The sequence below is a fragment of the Notamacropus eugenii genome, chromosome 6 (assembly GCF_028372415.1).
Source record: "Notamacropus eugenii isolate mMacEug1 chromosome 6, mMacEug1.pri_v2, whole genome shotgun sequence".
NCBI lineage: Eukaryota > Metazoa > Chordata > Mammalia > Diprotodontia > Macropodidae > Notamacropus > Notamacropus eugenii.
Genome location: NC_092877.1, coordinates 75,177,102 through 75,194,355, shown reverse-complemented (window position 1 = coordinate 75,194,355; position 17,254 = coordinate 75,177,102). Strand labels below are relative to the sequence as shown.

At 37.1% G+C, this 17,254-nt stretch overlaps 1 protein-coding gene across 2 annotated transcripts in view; it reads left to right on the top strand.

Moving 5' to 3' along the window:
• Positions 1–17,254, top strand: part of ADGRA3 (adhesion G protein-coupled receptor A3) — a 152,116-nt gene that overhangs the window by 102,065 nt on the left and 32,797 nt on the right. For both annotated transcript variants that reach the window (XM_072620367.1, XM_072620366.1), the window contains 2 exons: positions 11,791–11,952; positions 14,729–14,932. In XM_072620367.1, coding sequence (XP_072476468.1) covers positions 11,791–11,952; positions 14,729–14,932 — 366 coding nt within the window. The remainder of the gene's footprint in view (positions 1–11,790; positions 11,953–14,728; positions 14,933–17,254) is intronic.

Sequence of the window (17,254 nt, the reverse complement as noted above, 5' to 3'; positions counted from 1 at the left end):
GGCAGGGTCACCATTCAGTGTGAGACAAAGACCAGCTAGGCCAGGGCCTCCACCCAGAGTGGAGGCAACACTCAGCTCTTCAATGCCCCCAGGGGTTTTTATGCTCCAACAATGGAGCTTCCCTACAGACTGCTGTGCAGGCTCTGTGACTGCTGCCTGCTGCTGGAGCTATGGAAAAGCCTTTCTCCCTTCCTGGCCTGTTGATTAAACCCTGTCACTGATCTTTGGTGCCTGTGGGCCGAGGGATCTGAGGCCCCACTACTGCGACTGGAGATTCTGCCCCCAAAGAGTCCTTCTCCCAGAGTCTTGTCGTGCCGTGCTGCCCTGTGCTGCGCTGCCCTGTGCCGCACCACTTAGCCAAGGTTGGGCTGGGCTCTGTGCTCAGCTCCACGTCCAGTGCAACTGACATTTCTGTGGGCCTTTCAGGTCACCGTGGGCTGGAAATCTCTACTCTGTTGTTGTCCACTTCTGCTGCTCCAGAATTTGTTGAGAGTCCCTCCCTACAGGTATTTTATGGGCTGTGGGGAGGACTTTGCGTAAGTGTGTCTGTCTAGTCCGCCATCTTGGCTCCGCCCCCTGCCCATTCTTTCTGGCTCTTGCCCATGTCCTCTCACAAATTCACAAGCAATCTACCCAACAAGATGTGGTCTTTCTTGAATCCTCTTGGACATCATATCTGTGGTCCTTGTCAATTCACATGATCTCTCTGAGTTTCAGGTTCCTCATCTCTAAAGTGAGGATAACAGCACCTTTCTCAATATGGATGGTGTGAAGTTCTAATGAGGTTATATGTGGAAATGTTTTTGCAGAACTTAAAGCTCTATATAACATTAATTATTTATTGTTTGACCAAGATAGTGTTTGAAGAGGTCTGCTGGTTGTCTGTCCAACTAAATGTCATAATTTACATTATAAGTTATCTTTCCCTTGAAGTCACTGAGCTACACACTATATATTGGTTTAATTTAGAGCAGAGGTTCCCAAACTTACTTGGCCTACTGTCCCCTTTTTAAAAAGAATTACTCAGTGCACCCCTGGAAATCTCTTTTTTTATGCGTTACGGTGTTTTTAAAATTTGCGTAATTTAAAAATGCTGGGGATGGAAGCTCAATTCCATGTGGACAGTCTCGGGCGGGTAAAGGTGGGAACTTCTAAATCTTAGAGTTCTCACGAGGCCCCCAGGAAACGACTGGGAATCGAGGTGAACCGAGCTATCTCGTGTATTTCCGCCTCTTCCTGTGAGAAACGAGATGGGAGAGAGCTCTCCCCGCCCTCAAGATTGTCCCGGATCTGGGCACACTATTGTTATCTAACAGCACGGTATTCAGATGCAAACTATGCGGCTGGAGAGCTTAAGTAGGATCAGGAAAGCCTGAAAGCGCTCTTGGGCGGAGGGGCCACGTGTGAGGACAACAAGGCTCCGCTTTTCCTCTCTCCTCTCTCCCCTCCCCCTCTCTCCCCACTTATACTTCTACTTCCAATCTCTTATTGTAAGATCTTTGCCTCCTTGGGAGATTCTTCGCTCCCTCCTAAGGAAGAATTCCCCTGCACTTGTAACTAGACCCTGAAATAAAGCTCAACCCTTGTTCGACTCTGGAACGTCCTTTCTCTCATACGAGCATCTGGTTTGGCCAGCCGAAGACCTCCGATAGAGGTAAGGGAAGACTCGGGTAGCCCTCAGGCCTCTAGGCCTGGCATAAAAAAGGTGTTTTTTTTTAAAAAACATCTTAACTTTGATAATTTATTGTAAATTTTTGGGTGTTTTTCCTGCATTAATGTTTTGATGATGCAATATTGTGTCATGTAATCATATGGTACCATATTATAAACAAATAATTGCATTCCACATTCCTGGCATTGCATACTGGACTTCCCAACCACACCCAACATGCTTGTCTGCCAACACTTTCTTGTTAAGACTTGTTGGTGAACTTGCCCAGTGATTGGTTATAACCTGCATTTTGTGTATTTATTTGGAAAATAATGGAATCATTACTACTTTTACTCTGTTACACAACAGATGAAACATACAAGTGGTTTTTCAAAGTTTCTTCTCTTCTTTCCTTATGCTTCCACTGACACATTATTTTTATTCGTTCCCCCCCGTCCCCCAATTTGCTCCTGAGGCTCCCACCCCCTTAGATTGTTCCAGTGCCCCTCAGGGGGAGTGATCACCCACTTTAGGAACCTAGAGGGTCTTATCAAGTCTTTTGTAGAATTTCTTTAACTCTCCATCCCCTTGATAATGAGTGACCTGCAGTTATTTTCATGATATTTTGTAAATATTTATCATGAGCACTGCACAATAAGATGAGCAAAGGTCTCACAGACTTCTATCCAAACAATAAAGCCAACTCTGCCATGTCCTTTTTTCTTTTAACTTCTCCAATTATGACCTGTGAGCTCTCTGTCCATTTAGCTGCAAATCTGGTGATGTCATTTATAACAGCAATATTTTGATTAGTGTATTTACTCACTCCAGTAGTATGTTTGCGTCTATTTTGGCTTTTGGAAAAGCTTTTTACATTTAGAGAGCCGACAGGAATTAATACTTGTAGGTGGTGGGGGAAGAAACCAAATAAAAACAACTATTTGATTCTTAGCTCCTTTTGCCCCCTTTTCTACCACCATCATCACAGAAGCAAGAACTGCATGGTTCCAACAAGGGTCATTTTGTTTTTTACGTATGTAGTTTGCCATCACTAAAGAATTCATTGCCAAGGAACTAGCTTATTTGTAATTAAGCTTTCTAAACTAAGTCTGATCCTGGTCCTTGGAAGGTAGATACAGTCTTTTGCTGGGATGGTAATTGAAATCTTTCTAGCTTGGTAGAAATAGCCATTAGAAAGTTTATAGGCTATAGGCATGGCCTTCTAGAATCTAGGGCCATCTCCATGCCATAGTTAGGAATCAGAGACATATTTTATGAAGGACTTTGTATCTACCATGTGCAAAACACTATGCTCTGTGTGGAAGAGAAAAACAAACAAACCAGGACCTAGTGCTTGCTTTCAAGGACTTTGTTTTTAAAGGGAATCACAGAATTTTCTAGTCACCCTATGTTGCAGAATATCCTAATAATGTTTCCCTTTTAAGGTCTTATAAGTAGAAATATGAGAAAATTGTTTTGTCTGTCCTAGTCAAGGACATGTCCATTGCTTAGATTTTTGTTTCAAGATCTTGACTTTCATTCAGTTTTTTTTCTGACATGTAAAATAATATAATTATCAGGTAAGATGAACCCATTGCAAATAAAACACTGACCAATTGTCAATAATGATAGTTCTTTCAATGTTGCATTGACGTTCTCTATTACAAATGATTTAGTAAAAATATTTTTTCCTACTCTACAAAAATTTTCATAGTATATGATAAAACCTGAAAGTGGCATTTAAAACAAAGATCTTTTTTCCTCATATTTTATAATATATTTCACTTCTTTTACCTTAATTACGTAATAGTTTACTTTCTCATCAAAAGTAGCTATAAAACTCAATTTCCCCACTGACACCTGGCAGACTTTAAGCCTGACTGAATGCAAGTGGATAATCTAATCCTGCCTGGAGTTGACATGAAGTTGGAGAGATATTGTATCCCTGCAATGTCCTTACTATTGGTGGCAATTTCCTATAGTCAAAAGGTTTGTAAGCTCAGTACCAGATCTATTCAGTTATAGATTATGGGTAGAGGAACATCCGAGGTTGTCTAAAATTAAGCTATTAGACATAGGACTTTAGACCAACAACATTAAGTTAGGGTCCTTTAATTCTTAGTAATACTGTGCAGACAATTAGGTTAAGAGCTTGTGAAGTTAGCAACATAAATATTATCTGTGTCTCAGTTGGTTAATGTTAAAAAAAAAAATTCTTTTGTGGTCCATATTGTAAATGCTTTAAAAAGAAGTTTCACCTGACCAAAAAGTTTGAATTGCTTTATCTGTTACAAACTGTGTTAAAAAATAAAAAAAAAAAAGTAGCTATAAAGCTGTCATCAGATTTTCCCCCACAGGCTTTGGTATAAGAATACACTATGAACAATTGTTTAATGAGAGGCAGCATGGTGTAAACTCTGTGAAGGCCCGGGCTGCATCCTGTCTAAATTTTGTATCTCTCTCTGTACCTATTCTACTCCCTACACACAATAAGTAATTAATAGTTTTGTTTAATTTGTTAAATTGTAGTTCTTCACATTCCATATATCTTTCAAGTGTGATGAAAATCCTAGCACCCTAATTTCCTGGATGTTTTAGGTAGTTGAGTCAGTGCTCTGAGTAATCTGAATGTAGTTGTGTTCTTAGTCCCATTTTACTTGGTTGGATATGAGTGTCTTGGACTTTCTGAGCATTGGGCAAAACAAGAATATTGTGAAGGATGCTTTTTTAAAAATTAATTTGTTTTCAGTTTTCTACAATCACTTCCATGCATCTTAGATTTTCTCTCCCTTTGTCCCCCTTCCTTACTTCTGCTTTCCCCCCTTCCTCCCCGAGATGACATGCAATCTTATATAGGTTGTACACATACGTTCTTATTAAATACATTTTCCTCAGCCATGTTGCATAAAAGAATTAAAATGAATGAGAGCAACCATGAAAAACAAAACAAAACTTAACACACAAGAAATAGTCTTTCATTCTGCGATTCAGTTCCATAGTTCTTTCTCTGGATGTGGAAGGTATTTTGCCTCAAGAGTCCATTGGGAATTTTTTAGATCCTTACATTGCTGTGATGGGCCAAGTCTATCAGAAAAATTCCTTGCACACTGTGGTTGTTGCTGTGTACAAAGTTCTCCTGGTTCTGCTCCTTTCAGTCAGCATCAGTTCATATATGTCCTTCCAGACCTCTCTGAAGTCTTCCTGTACATCATTTCTTATAGCACAACAGTATTCCCTTACATTCATATACCACAACTTGTTCAGCCAATTGATGGGTGTCCCCTCGATTTCCAGTTCTTGGCTACCACAGAGAGAGTTGCTATAGATATTTTTGTACATGTGGGATCCTTTCCCATTTTTATGATCTCTTTGGAATACAGTCCTAGAAGTGATATTGCTGGATCAAAGGGTTGAAGGATGCTTTCTTGCCCCCAGGAAAAGGCATTCACATGTGACTCTTCTTAGATTAGATTTTGGAAATTTAGAGCTTTGCCAGTTTTGCCTATTTCTGCCCAAGCAATAAAGAGAAAAACTAAATTGCTGAAGCGAAATGTGAAATTTAGCCTGAGTGAAGATTTTTATGAGGGAAATGAAGAAAAAGGATGTCAAATTGGATTATTCCTAACTAATATTTTTAGTACTTATTTATCTTGTTATTAATCAGAATTTAGCCCAAATTACCTGGAATTGTTGAGGATAATATTTTGTAACATCGTTAAATTTCTTAGATCATTATTAATACTCTTGAAATGTATCATCTTCCCATTTACCAAGGTATAAAAAGGGAGACAGTAAGATCCTCAACTCTTACAATGCTGCTATAATATTTCCCTTTGATTAACTGTTACTTGAGTTCTGAGTTGTAATACTATTTGGTGCATATATATATTTTTATTGTTCAGTTGTTTCAGTCATGGCCAGCTCTTTGTGACCCTGTTTGGGATTTTGATACTGGAGCGTTCTGCCATTTCTTTCTCCATCTCATTTTACAGATGAGGAACTGAGGCAAACAGGGTTGAGTAACTTGCCCGGAGACACACAGCTATTAATTGTCTGAGACCAAATTTGAGCTCAGGAAGATCAATTTTTCTGACTCCAGGGCTGGCACTCCATCCACTGTGCCACCTAGCTGCCCTGTATGTATATCAAGTACTGATATTCATTGTTTGTGGTTCCTTCTTTTAATCTCTTTTAATCAAGTTCATCTTTACTGTTGCCTTGTCTGAGAGTATGATGGCCTTCCTTGCTTTGAAAAAAATCATCTAACTCATGTTAAATTTTGCTCTAACACCTCATTGTAACTGTTCATGAATATTTGTTTTCACATTTGTTTCTTGTAAGTTATACAGATCTCTCAAATGTATCAATGTAGTTTTAAGCTTTTTAAAACTTAAAATTACACTTAAGTGTTTTGGGACATTTTGTTTATTACTGGATTTAACTTTCTCTTCTCTTAACCTCAATTTACCAGTAATTTCATGTATATTTTGTGATTGTCAATTGTTTATTTTTCCTCAATATTTAAATTTTCCCCTCTCTTCAAGTACCCACTGTGTGTCAGGCATTGTGCTGAGTGCTGGGAATATAAAGAAAGACAAAAGACAGTACTTGCCCTTGAGAAACTTACAACCTAACGGGGGAGACAATGCACAGACTAATTTGTACAAACACGCAGTATTCAGGATAAGTGAGAAATAAATCAACTAAAGGAAGGCACCATAATTAAGAGGGATTGGGAAGGGCTTCCTGTAGACAGTAGGATTTTAGCTGGGACTTAAAGAAAGTGAAGAAGTTAGTAGGTGGAAAGGAGAGAGCATTCCAGGAATGGGAGACAGCCAGAGAAAACGCCTAGACTTCAAAGAAGCCAGTGTCATTGGATTGAAAGGTAAATGGTGGAGAGCTAGAAGGTGTAAGAAGGCTGTAAAAGTTGGGGGGTAGATGAATAGTGTATGATGGACTTCTGATGCCAGAGGATTTTATATTTGGTCTTGGAGATGATGGGAAGCCACTGGTATTTATTGAGTAGAGGGAATAGGTGACATGGTCAAATCTACACTTTAAGAAAATCACTTTGGCAACTGAATGTGGGATGTTCTAGAGTGGAAAGAGACTACTCAGCAGGCTCTTGCAATAGGCAAAGTGTGAGGATATGAGGGCTCACACCAAGGTGATACAAATATCAGAGTACAAAGAGGATGTATTCAAGAGATGTTGCAAAGGTGAAACCCATAGGCCTTGGCAACAGATTGGATATAGGGAGAGAGATGAGGAGTTGAGCATGACAACTGGCTTGGGTGATTAGGAGGATGGTCATGCTCTCAATAGTGATAGGGAATTTTGGAAGGGAGGAAAGTACAGAAGGAAGGATAATGAGGTCTGTTTTGAACACGTGGTGTTTAAGACATCTACCAGAATCCAGTTCAAAGTGTCTGAAAGGCAGTTAGAGATGGAAGACTGCAAGTCAGCAAAGAGGTTTGGGTTAGAAAAGTAGATTTGAGTATCGTCAGCATAGATGGTAGCTAAATCCATGGAAGCTGATAAGATCAGTGTAGAAGGGGAAAAGAAGAGGGTCCTGAATAGACCACTGTGGGGTTTGCAAAGAAGAAAAAGATGGTAAAAAATGCAGAATCTGGTCATCACTAGCAGTCTGTAATTGAAGTGGTCTTTTCCCATTCTTCTGCTCCTCTTCTGTTCCAGTGAGCTCTGGAACTGTTCAGTGGTTTTTATATATTTTTTTCTCTCCTTTTAATCACTAGTTGATGATCCATCTACCAAAGTTGAAGTTTATTTTACTTTTGACCGTTACCTTCTTTTCTTCTTCCTTTCTTAATCAGCTCCCTCTACCCTCTTCCTGTTCCTCTCTGTTTCCTTTCTAGTTTAGCGTATGTTTTTATTTGTGTATTTAGCCTTTCTTTTTCTCATTCAGATAAAAATTCACTTAGTGTCTACGTGCCCAACTTTCTCTCCATATTTCTTTACTCTTCTTCTCAATCTCCCAGTTACGATAGACTATAATCTGTTTGTTTCTTAGTGTATTCCTGTTCCCCCCTACTTATTTTATCTCTTGAAAACAGTCCAACAGAATAAAACATTGCTGAGGCCCTATACTTTTATTTGTTAATTCTCTTTGTGACCTGTAAAAACAGTGGGATTCTGAAGGGCGTATTTATCTCTTGCCCTCCATTATCATATAAACAGGTCATCATGCTTTTGTACCTTACGGTTGGTCAGATATATTAGCTTTTCTGGGTTTCTCTTTTATCTTGTGTTAGACCAGAACTGGGTAGAATCTTTAAAATACTAAAAAAAATACGTGAGTGAAGCACTAATAAGGAAATAAGGCCATGACTGATTTAAATAAAAAGACCAGAACTGGGTAGAATCTTTGAAATACTTTTTTTTCTTTCTTTTTCTTTATCAGTAATGGCCTTATCTCCTTACTGGTGCTTCACCCTCATATTTTTTCATTGGTTTTATGGCAGCCCGTCCAGCCCCACCATTTCGCTCTCCATTGCCCTTTGAGTGACTATTAATTCTTCTCAGACTTTGGTGTTTTATGATTTAAAGCCATTTAGTGTTACCAGAATTATATTGGTATTTTAAAAGCAGACCTTTGTTTCAGTGAGAAGCTTGCAATAATTACATGCACTGGGTTGTTTTTCAGTTGCACTCTAGCCTTCTGTCCTCCTCCTGTTCAGTTCTAGACCCAGGACACTGACCATCTCTGCAAGATGTGCTTATGGAACATTTAAACTACCTGTCCATCTAACTGTGTGGGCGTAGTTCATCCACTTGTTTCTCTCTGTCTCTCACTCCTTAGGCTGGAGTGTTTTCTGTGATTCAGGATTTTACTGATGGTCTGCATTATTCCAGAGCTTGATGGCATCAGCTCAATGGCATGTACCACTCCTTTCCTCCCCTTCCCCCCCAAAAAATAGAGAGAATCTCAAACTCTAAAGGATAAAAGGATTACAGACTTGGAAGGGAACTTAGAGGTTATCAAGGCAGCTAGGTGGCTCAGTGAATGGTGCTGATCTATCTTAGTCAGTAAGGCTTGAATTCACATCCTGCCGGAGACATCTACTGGATTTCTAACTTGGGTCAAATCACAACTTCTTTCTGCCTCAGTTTCCTCAACTCTAAAATGGGTTTAATGTTAGTACTTACCTCCCAGTGTTGTAAGGATCAAATGAGATATTTGTAAAAAGTGTCTGACACATAATAGACCCTTTCTAAATGATTATTCCTTGAGGTCCAAGAGGTGAAGTGACTTGCCCAAAGTCATGTAGATAATAAGTTGCAGTGGTGAGATTCAAACCTATGTCCTCTGAATCCAAATCAAGTAGTCTTTTCTTCTAGGTGACACTACTGTTCCCTAAATTCCTGTTCCATGGACCATGTATATTCTTTATGACTATGGCAAATGCTCTTGGCAACAAAGTTCATATACATAGGAGGCATGGAGATCTTTAAAGCTCAGTTTTGCTCTACAGTATACATTTACATACATACACATATATGTACATATGTACACACATACACATTTATTACAGAAATCATTTGTGAAAACCTCCCTGCTCTCGTCTTTTAATTTCAGTCATGATGTCCTTAACATACACTGTGTTTATAGAGGTTTCTTAGGGCTGGCCGTTATTTTTTTTTGCGGTATTTTGATCACTTTTTCTCTTTTGGTGGTGGATATACTCATGTTTTGTTTTGTTTTTTTCCTTCTAAGTATTTGTTACCTCTCCCTCTTTTAAATATCTTGGTGGTTGATTCCTCCCTGAACTCAAAATTGTGTCATCTTCAGTCCAGTGCTTTTCTTTATATACATAGTCTAGTTTATGTTTTCCCATTGTTTTTTCCCCAGTGCCATTTCTATTTTCTGAAGTAGTATGTCAAGGATAATAGACACCAAAATTGTGGCACCACTGTGATTGATGGAGAAAATACTTTGTTACAAGCAGGACAAACCTTTTCCATTATTTATGTTGACCTTCTCCTACTTTTGCCTATAAATGCTCCTGAGATAATCTGGATTAATTGGGCCTCATACTAAGATTTCTTCCCTTCCTTTCTTACTGAGGTTTTTTTCCCTGAATTGCTTCTAGATGGATTTTCTAAGGTAATAAGACTCATAGACTCCTTCTATAAGTTTTATAAATGAGTTTATATTCTAAACCTCTGTTACCCTTAGCTCCTTGAAAATCAGAGTTGGTTAATGTTTATTAAGCATTGACCATGTGCCAGGCATTGTGTTAAGTGCTGAGGATGCAAAGAAAGTCGCTAAGAAAGCATGATGAAGTCTAGAAGGAGGGATAGGAAGTGATTTGAGGAAGTGAGAATTACAAAGTTAATTTTATCTTTACAGAATGATGAGTTTATGGAGATCAGGAAATCTAAGACATTGGTCCAGTGGGAAATAATTTTTTTGCAAGTTTTTCCTGATTAAGACAATTTCTAAGCTCTTCTGGTTTCTTCTTTATTGTGACTGATCTGCCTGTTCAAATTCATTAGGAAATGGTAATAGTTTGTCTTTGTCTACTTTCGTCTCCATCCACTATTTTTTTCATCATTAATAATTTATTTAAATAGATTAGGGTGGATCAAATTATGTTTCTTAGCTTTTTTTTTCATTCTTCTCATTTGGTACTGATTTTGAGTTTTGCTTTAATTATTTGATGGTCATTGATCATTAATGACCATCATATATGATTCAGAAGACTCATATATAGATAACCAGTCTTTGAATAGTAGTAGTGTACAAACTCTTTTCTTTAGAGTCATATTTTCCACTATTTTTCCCCATTATTTTTCACTAGCCTCCTCTAAGATTTGCATTGAGGTCATGAATGTTAGAACGTATATTACTTTTATCTGGAGAGCCTTGTCAAGTTCTTGATATAATTTATCTTCCTTCTCATCTTCAGTGATAGATGTTGTCACATAAACTACATCTTCATGATGGTCCTTTTTTTTTACAAATATTCTTTACGAGCACTTTAGTATGAGGTCACATGCCTCATAAAATGACATTCCATGTTGCCTTTCGATATATGTTTATAACAATATTGCTCTCTTCTTTACTCTCTCATGAGAGCCTTTGAACTTGCTTTATTTCTACAAGATGAAATTAACTTCCTTTTGTCCTCTGAATTCATTTTTAGTGAGAATATAAATTTTTATATGATTGAGAATTCAGTTCCGCTCAAAGTACTTATCACATTTAATGCACAAGGCTTTCAGGGAAGACTAGCACCTCTGGTATTGAGGGGCTGCTGAGCCCTTTTTAAGGCTGCTCATCTAGGCTTGGTGTCCACTTGTCAGCCTGTTCTTCACCTGTGGTTCCAAGAAGGTATAGCTGCACAGTGGCCACACCCTGGTAAGGTCATGTTTGCAGATGGACTAAACCAGGTTGAGGGCAACTGATAGGCCTTAAAATTCATCAGTGAATTAGGGGGATGTTTACCCCAAGCATGTGAGGATTTCTCATGCTTCTCATGGGCAGATGAGAAAATTTGTTCCAGTGGCCGTGAAAGTGACTGAATCAGGCGCTGTGTGGAGTGCTTAGAGTTTGGTCAAACATTGAAGATGCCAAGGTCATCCACTGAGTCCTGGCCAGTCATCTTGACCTTTGTCTTGTCAGGGGACTCTGAAAGAGAGAGTGAGGCTGATAATTTTGCACAATTGTACCTCATTTAAATCCAGTTCATGCACAATTCAAGACATCACCCATTATCCACTGTTTTACCCCAACATTGTGATGTCATTGGTCTTCTTTGAAAACAAAGGACAAACAACACCTAGTAATTTTAAGTTTAAGTAAGTTTATAGACAGTCTAAAAAAGTTACTCCTTTCTCCCATCTATCCTTTTCCATAGCACTGACTACATATACAGAGGAGAAACCATTTTTTTCAAGTGGCATAAAAATTAACAGTAACAGTTTGCGTTTTTAAAACAACTTTTCTTCCACTGTGTGAGTAACTTATAACTTTGTTATAGTATTCATACATAGAAAAAAAGAGCTTTGGATTTTTTGTAGCTAACTTTAGAAACTACAACATCTTTTGAGTCCATTTCTTCTAAACGAATCCAGTAATATCTTCACTGATTTGATCTTTTTTCTTTACTTTCTAGCTTGGTGATGTGATGGTGGATATTGCAAGCAACATCATGCTGGCTGATGAGCGTGTTTTGTGGCTTGCACAGAGAGAAGGAAAAGCTTGCACTAGAATCGTTCAGTGCTTACAACGAATTGCTGCATACAGATTGGCAAATGGAGCCCATGTGTATTCAACTGTAAGTATAGATGTTATATCAACATTTATTAAGTTAAATTGTAAGCCTAAAATGATAATTTTTCAGTTGCCACTCTTGTGTGAATAGACTTTATTTTCCCAATTTTGAATTTTTGAGAAGAGATTTTTTTGTCTGTTTTGCATTGGAATAATATGATTAACGGCAAAAGCATCTATTTTTGATTTGTGTGATTCTGTATCTTAATCTATTTCAAGTGTTTTTCTTAAACTTAATTAAAAACATTAACATTGACATGACATTGCCATATTAAATCAAACCACTATTCTAACCATCCCAGTATTCTGCATCTAGATTAAAGGTTTGGTTTGTGGAAAGGCGTGAAAACTTTCTAGGCCGTAAAGTTCAAACGGTTTCTGATCTGTTGTGCATCCCATTCCCTCAGCTGTTCCTCACATATGCAAGAGGGCATTACGGTTCTACTATCTGTGATGTGATGTTTACTGAAATGTTTCTTCAACCAATCTGTGATTTTGGCTTGTAGTTTATCCTGGGGTTTCATAGTTATAATAGCCATTATATAAACTAATATTCCTTTTTCTTTGTCCTTTATTTACCCTTTTCATATTTTCTTGTTTGCTTCTATTCTCTAATTTTGGATTTGGTTAACAAATACTTATTTTATTTTTGTGTATCTCTAAATTTAATATCTCTTGAGCTTAGGATTTTCCTGACCAAAATCTTTTTAGTTGGGTCTCATGTAGCACTCTTAGAATCTATGGGAATCTTATTATTTTAAAACTGTCTTTTTTATAGAACTCTAATGAAATTACAGATTTCTTGAGGTTGACTGAGTAGAATTACTTGAATTACTTATATTATAGGTTTGGATACATCTTCTTGCTTCACAAGGGTAGTTTTTAAAAATTTTTTTCAGTCTCATTTCTGATAATGGTCAGCATTTTTTCAAATCCCTATAATACATTGGAATATTAACACAAAGCAATATTCAAAGATTTCTATATTTTTTTGAATCATAAATTGTTATATTATCTTCTAAGCCTTGTTTAGTTTGTTTTTCTTCAGTGTTTTATACTTGACTATACTGAAGCTCATTTGATACTTTTCTACAAAACCAGAAGTATTTTACCATTTTTATGTTATATCACACAACTTTGTGAGGCTGAACAGTGATTAAGAATTTAGTAATTCTTAGGTCTAATCTGGGCTCTGCTGCTAACTAGCTCTATGTCTGTGGGCATTTCATATAGTCTTTCTGGGCCTCAGTTTCCTTATCTGTAACCTTCTCTTGAACTCATCTTAAATTAAATTCATATTTCTTAGTTTAGCTTTTAAGTCTTTCCACAATCTGACTCCTATCATATAACGGTTACTATCTTTATCTCCACCAGCCTCTCATATGATTTCTTTGATATGATAAATCTGGACTACTTGCTATTCCTGAATCATGCTTCCTAGGCTCTTATGCCTTTTCTCCATTACTTTCTCTGCCTAGAATACCCATCAAAATTCTGCTTATTCTTCAAGAACTAATTCATAAATATATCTCCCATGATGTCTTCCCTCATCACTATAGATACAAGTGATCCCTTCTTCTCCAGTAATTCTGTTAAACTTAGTTTGTATGATTTAGGGCACTGTACTGCCTCATTTCACACATTTGTATGTGAAATCTCACAATATATCAGCTCTTTGAAAAGAGGAATCCCGTTTTGTATAAATTTCTATTACCTCCAACACTTTGTACAGTGCTTTATACAAAATTAATGCTCAGTGAATCCTTCTTGTTGAGGAAGGCCACATGATGTAGTGGCTAAAGAGCAGGGTTCAGTCAGACCGCTGACAAGTACGCTGTGTTTATTCCTGGGCATGAGTTATGTATTTTCTCAATATCTTAGGCAACTCTATGATACAGAACAGTTGCTGATTTGCATTGATGGGAGTTCCTTATATCAGTAAAATCACAGATACAGCTTATGCCTTTATGCCAAATGTGGAAGATCTCCTAGGCTGTCATTTTTATAACCTTATCTGGGGTGGGTCTTATAAAAAGAGGTCATGATGGTAGTTGTATTGACAGGTGTACATTTTGCAGCCCAAAGCTTACATTTTCACTATTAAGCATCTTCAAAACCTTGGATGGGCAACTACCATCTTGGTTATTTATCTATATCTGATTTGTTCATTTACTTCCACTACTTAATCCAGTGTCTCCCCACCAGCTAGCATGGAAATGGTTTTGGAGTGGGATTATTACTTATGTCTTATTCAGTAAAATACTGAGGCAAAATAATTGCTTCCTTTCTTTCTGTAGAGATTCTGCATTAGGTGTGAAAAGTTAGATTAAACCACTTTTCAGATCCAGCACTGAAAGAGACTTCAGAGACACAGCAATAGGTATCTTATTCCGTGATTTAGCAAGTAATTATTAAGCCCTAGTAGGTGCAAGGTACTGTGTGAAATACAGGGATAGAAAGAAAAGGTGAAAAAGCCCCTGCCACCAAGGACCTTACCTGTGTCAAGAAGCAGCATGGATACTGACAAATAAATGCGAGGTAATTTTTGATGGAGGGATCAGGAAAGAATTCATCTTAATTTGCCTGAGTCTATATCTTACAGTGTGATTATTCAGCCAACATGTATTGAATTGGAATGTTCACCTACCAGTTTTTTATTCTATCTAAATATCTAGTATATTTTATTAAAATATAATGCAATTCAGTGTGTTTTATATATGCCAGATTTTATTTTTTCAATGACATTAACCTTATGTAACTAATATTTGTTGAATTTGAAGTATTCACCAAATATTGCTCTGGAAGCTTATGTCATCAAGGCTACCAGCTTCACTGGAATGACATGCACCGTGTTCCAGAAAGTGGCAACATCTGATCGAACTGGACTAACTGATTATGGAAGAAGAGATCCAGATGGACATCTAGATAAGCAACTGAGCTTTAAGTGCAATGTTTCTAATACATTTTCAAGTCTGGCGCTAAAGGTATGATGCCTGATAGTTTATAGACATTTATAGTTTATAAACATTTATACTTTGCTTTATAGATCAATTAAGAGTATTAAAATGTGCTTTTTAAATTTTTTATTATATTATTTGTTTTCAGTGTTCTACAATCACTTCCATATACCTTAGATTTTTTTTTCCTCCCTTCCCTCCCCAGTCCTTCCCTGAGATATGGCATACAGTCTTATATAGGTTCTACACATGCATTCCTATTAAATACATTTTCATCTTAGTCATGTTGCATAGAAGAATTAAAATGAATGAGAGAAACCATAAAACAAAACAAAACATGATACAAAAGAAAATGGTCTGTTTCATTTTGTGATCTACTTCCTTAGTTCTTTCTCTGGATATGGAAGGCATTTTACCTCAAGAGTCCAATGAAGTACTAAGCCTACCAGAAAAATTCCCTGTTGCTGTGTACAAAGTTCTTCTGGTTCTGCTCCTGGGAGAATGTTCACTCAGCATCAGCTCTTATAAGTCTTTCCAGGCCTCTTTGAAGTCTTCCTGTTCATTGTTTCTTACAGCACAATAGTATACCATTACATTCATATACCAAAATTTGTTCAGACATTCCCCAATTGATGGGTATCCCCTTGATTTCCAGTTTTTGGCCTGCTATAGATATTTTTGGATATAGGGAGCTGCTATAGATATTTTTGTACATGTGGAACCCTTTCCCATTTCTGTGATCTCTTTGGGATACAGTCCCAGAAGCGATATAGCTGGGTCAAAGGGTATGCACATAAAATGTGCTTTTGTCATTTCAGAGATTAGGCAGGAATAAAATAAAGGGCCAAATGAAAAAACAGTGGAAGTAAAAGTGATACAGTTTGTTGAATTAGGGAAGATATTGAAGTATATACAGGGCAGTATGTGATCCTGGCCAAGCATCTTCACCTTGCAATGCGCTAGGCATCTCTCTGTGACTTTACGTGGCAGAGAATAGGCTGTCTTACATTAGTAGAAGAAGTTTCCCCTCCGTGAGTTATACCACTGCAAATCATAGATCCAGCTCCTATTTCTTATACAGTAGGGCAAATATTTTCAGAAAATAAAGCATGTTTTATTGTGGCAAGGAAAAAATAGAGAAATGTTGTTCCGCTTAGTCTAATTAACTTCCTTACGAACACTCTGGCTTTCCATTTTAAAAAATATATATTTATTTATTTTTTAATGATCATTATAAAAAGTTAATGTTCCACATTCTCTCCCTCCCTCTTATCCTACCCCTCCATCATCTGTTGCAAAGGCAAGCAATATATCACTTATGCAAGTGAAGTCATACAAAATGCATTTCCATATTAGCCATGTGGCCAAAAAACAAATCGAAAGCAAGAAATGTAAAGTAAATTAAAAAAATATGTTTCCTTTTGCAGTCAGAGTTAGTTCTCTCTCTGGATGCGGACATCATTATTCATCTTGTGTCCTTTGTCTTAGATCATTGTCTTGATCGGAGTGGCTAAGTCTTTTACAGTTTATCATTATTACGATATTGCTACTGTTGGTTAGCATCCTCCAATAGTTTTTCTTCTTCAAAAAGTCACTGATTATTGCCATTTATTCAATGATTTTTGAATGTTAAATACCATAGGACTTTGAATTTAAAAATAATCTTGAGGGTAGTGGGATAGTACAGAATTTCTAAGCCTTCAAGTTTTTTTTTAATATATTTTTAAAGCAACCTTGCAATCAAATTCTTAAATTTTTAAATTTTAGAATGAAGTGAATTGAATTAGTAATATTTGCTTTCAAAATAAAAAAAAATGCGAATATATTTGGAAATTATTCTGGGCATGAATGAAACAGAAGTTTTAACATGTCTTTTGATAGTTTGTGTTTTTATATTTTGAAGACTATTTACTTATTTTGATAGTTAGCTCTTGATTATATGTAACTTTATTATTTACTTTTTACCTGTCTCTAACAGATTTAAATTCACATCTGGCTTTTTTTGGTCAGTTACCAAGGATTTGTTAAGTGTCTGCTATGTGCCAGGTCCAGGGCTAAGTGATGGGGATACAAAGAGAGGCCAGAAAAAAAAATTCCTGCTCTCAAAGAGTTCCCAGTCTAATGGAGAGGACAATATTCTGTGTAAACAATCCACATACAGAATGATTGGGGAGGCACTACCACTAAGTTGGCTCAGGAAAGTCTTCTTCAAGAAGGTGGAAGTTCACCTAAGACTTGAAGGAAGCTGGGGAATGGCAGAGATGGAGATAAGAAAGGAGAGAATTTCAGGCTTGGAGGATAGCCAGTAAAAATGAATGAAATTGGGAAGTCGAGCATCTTGTGTGAAAA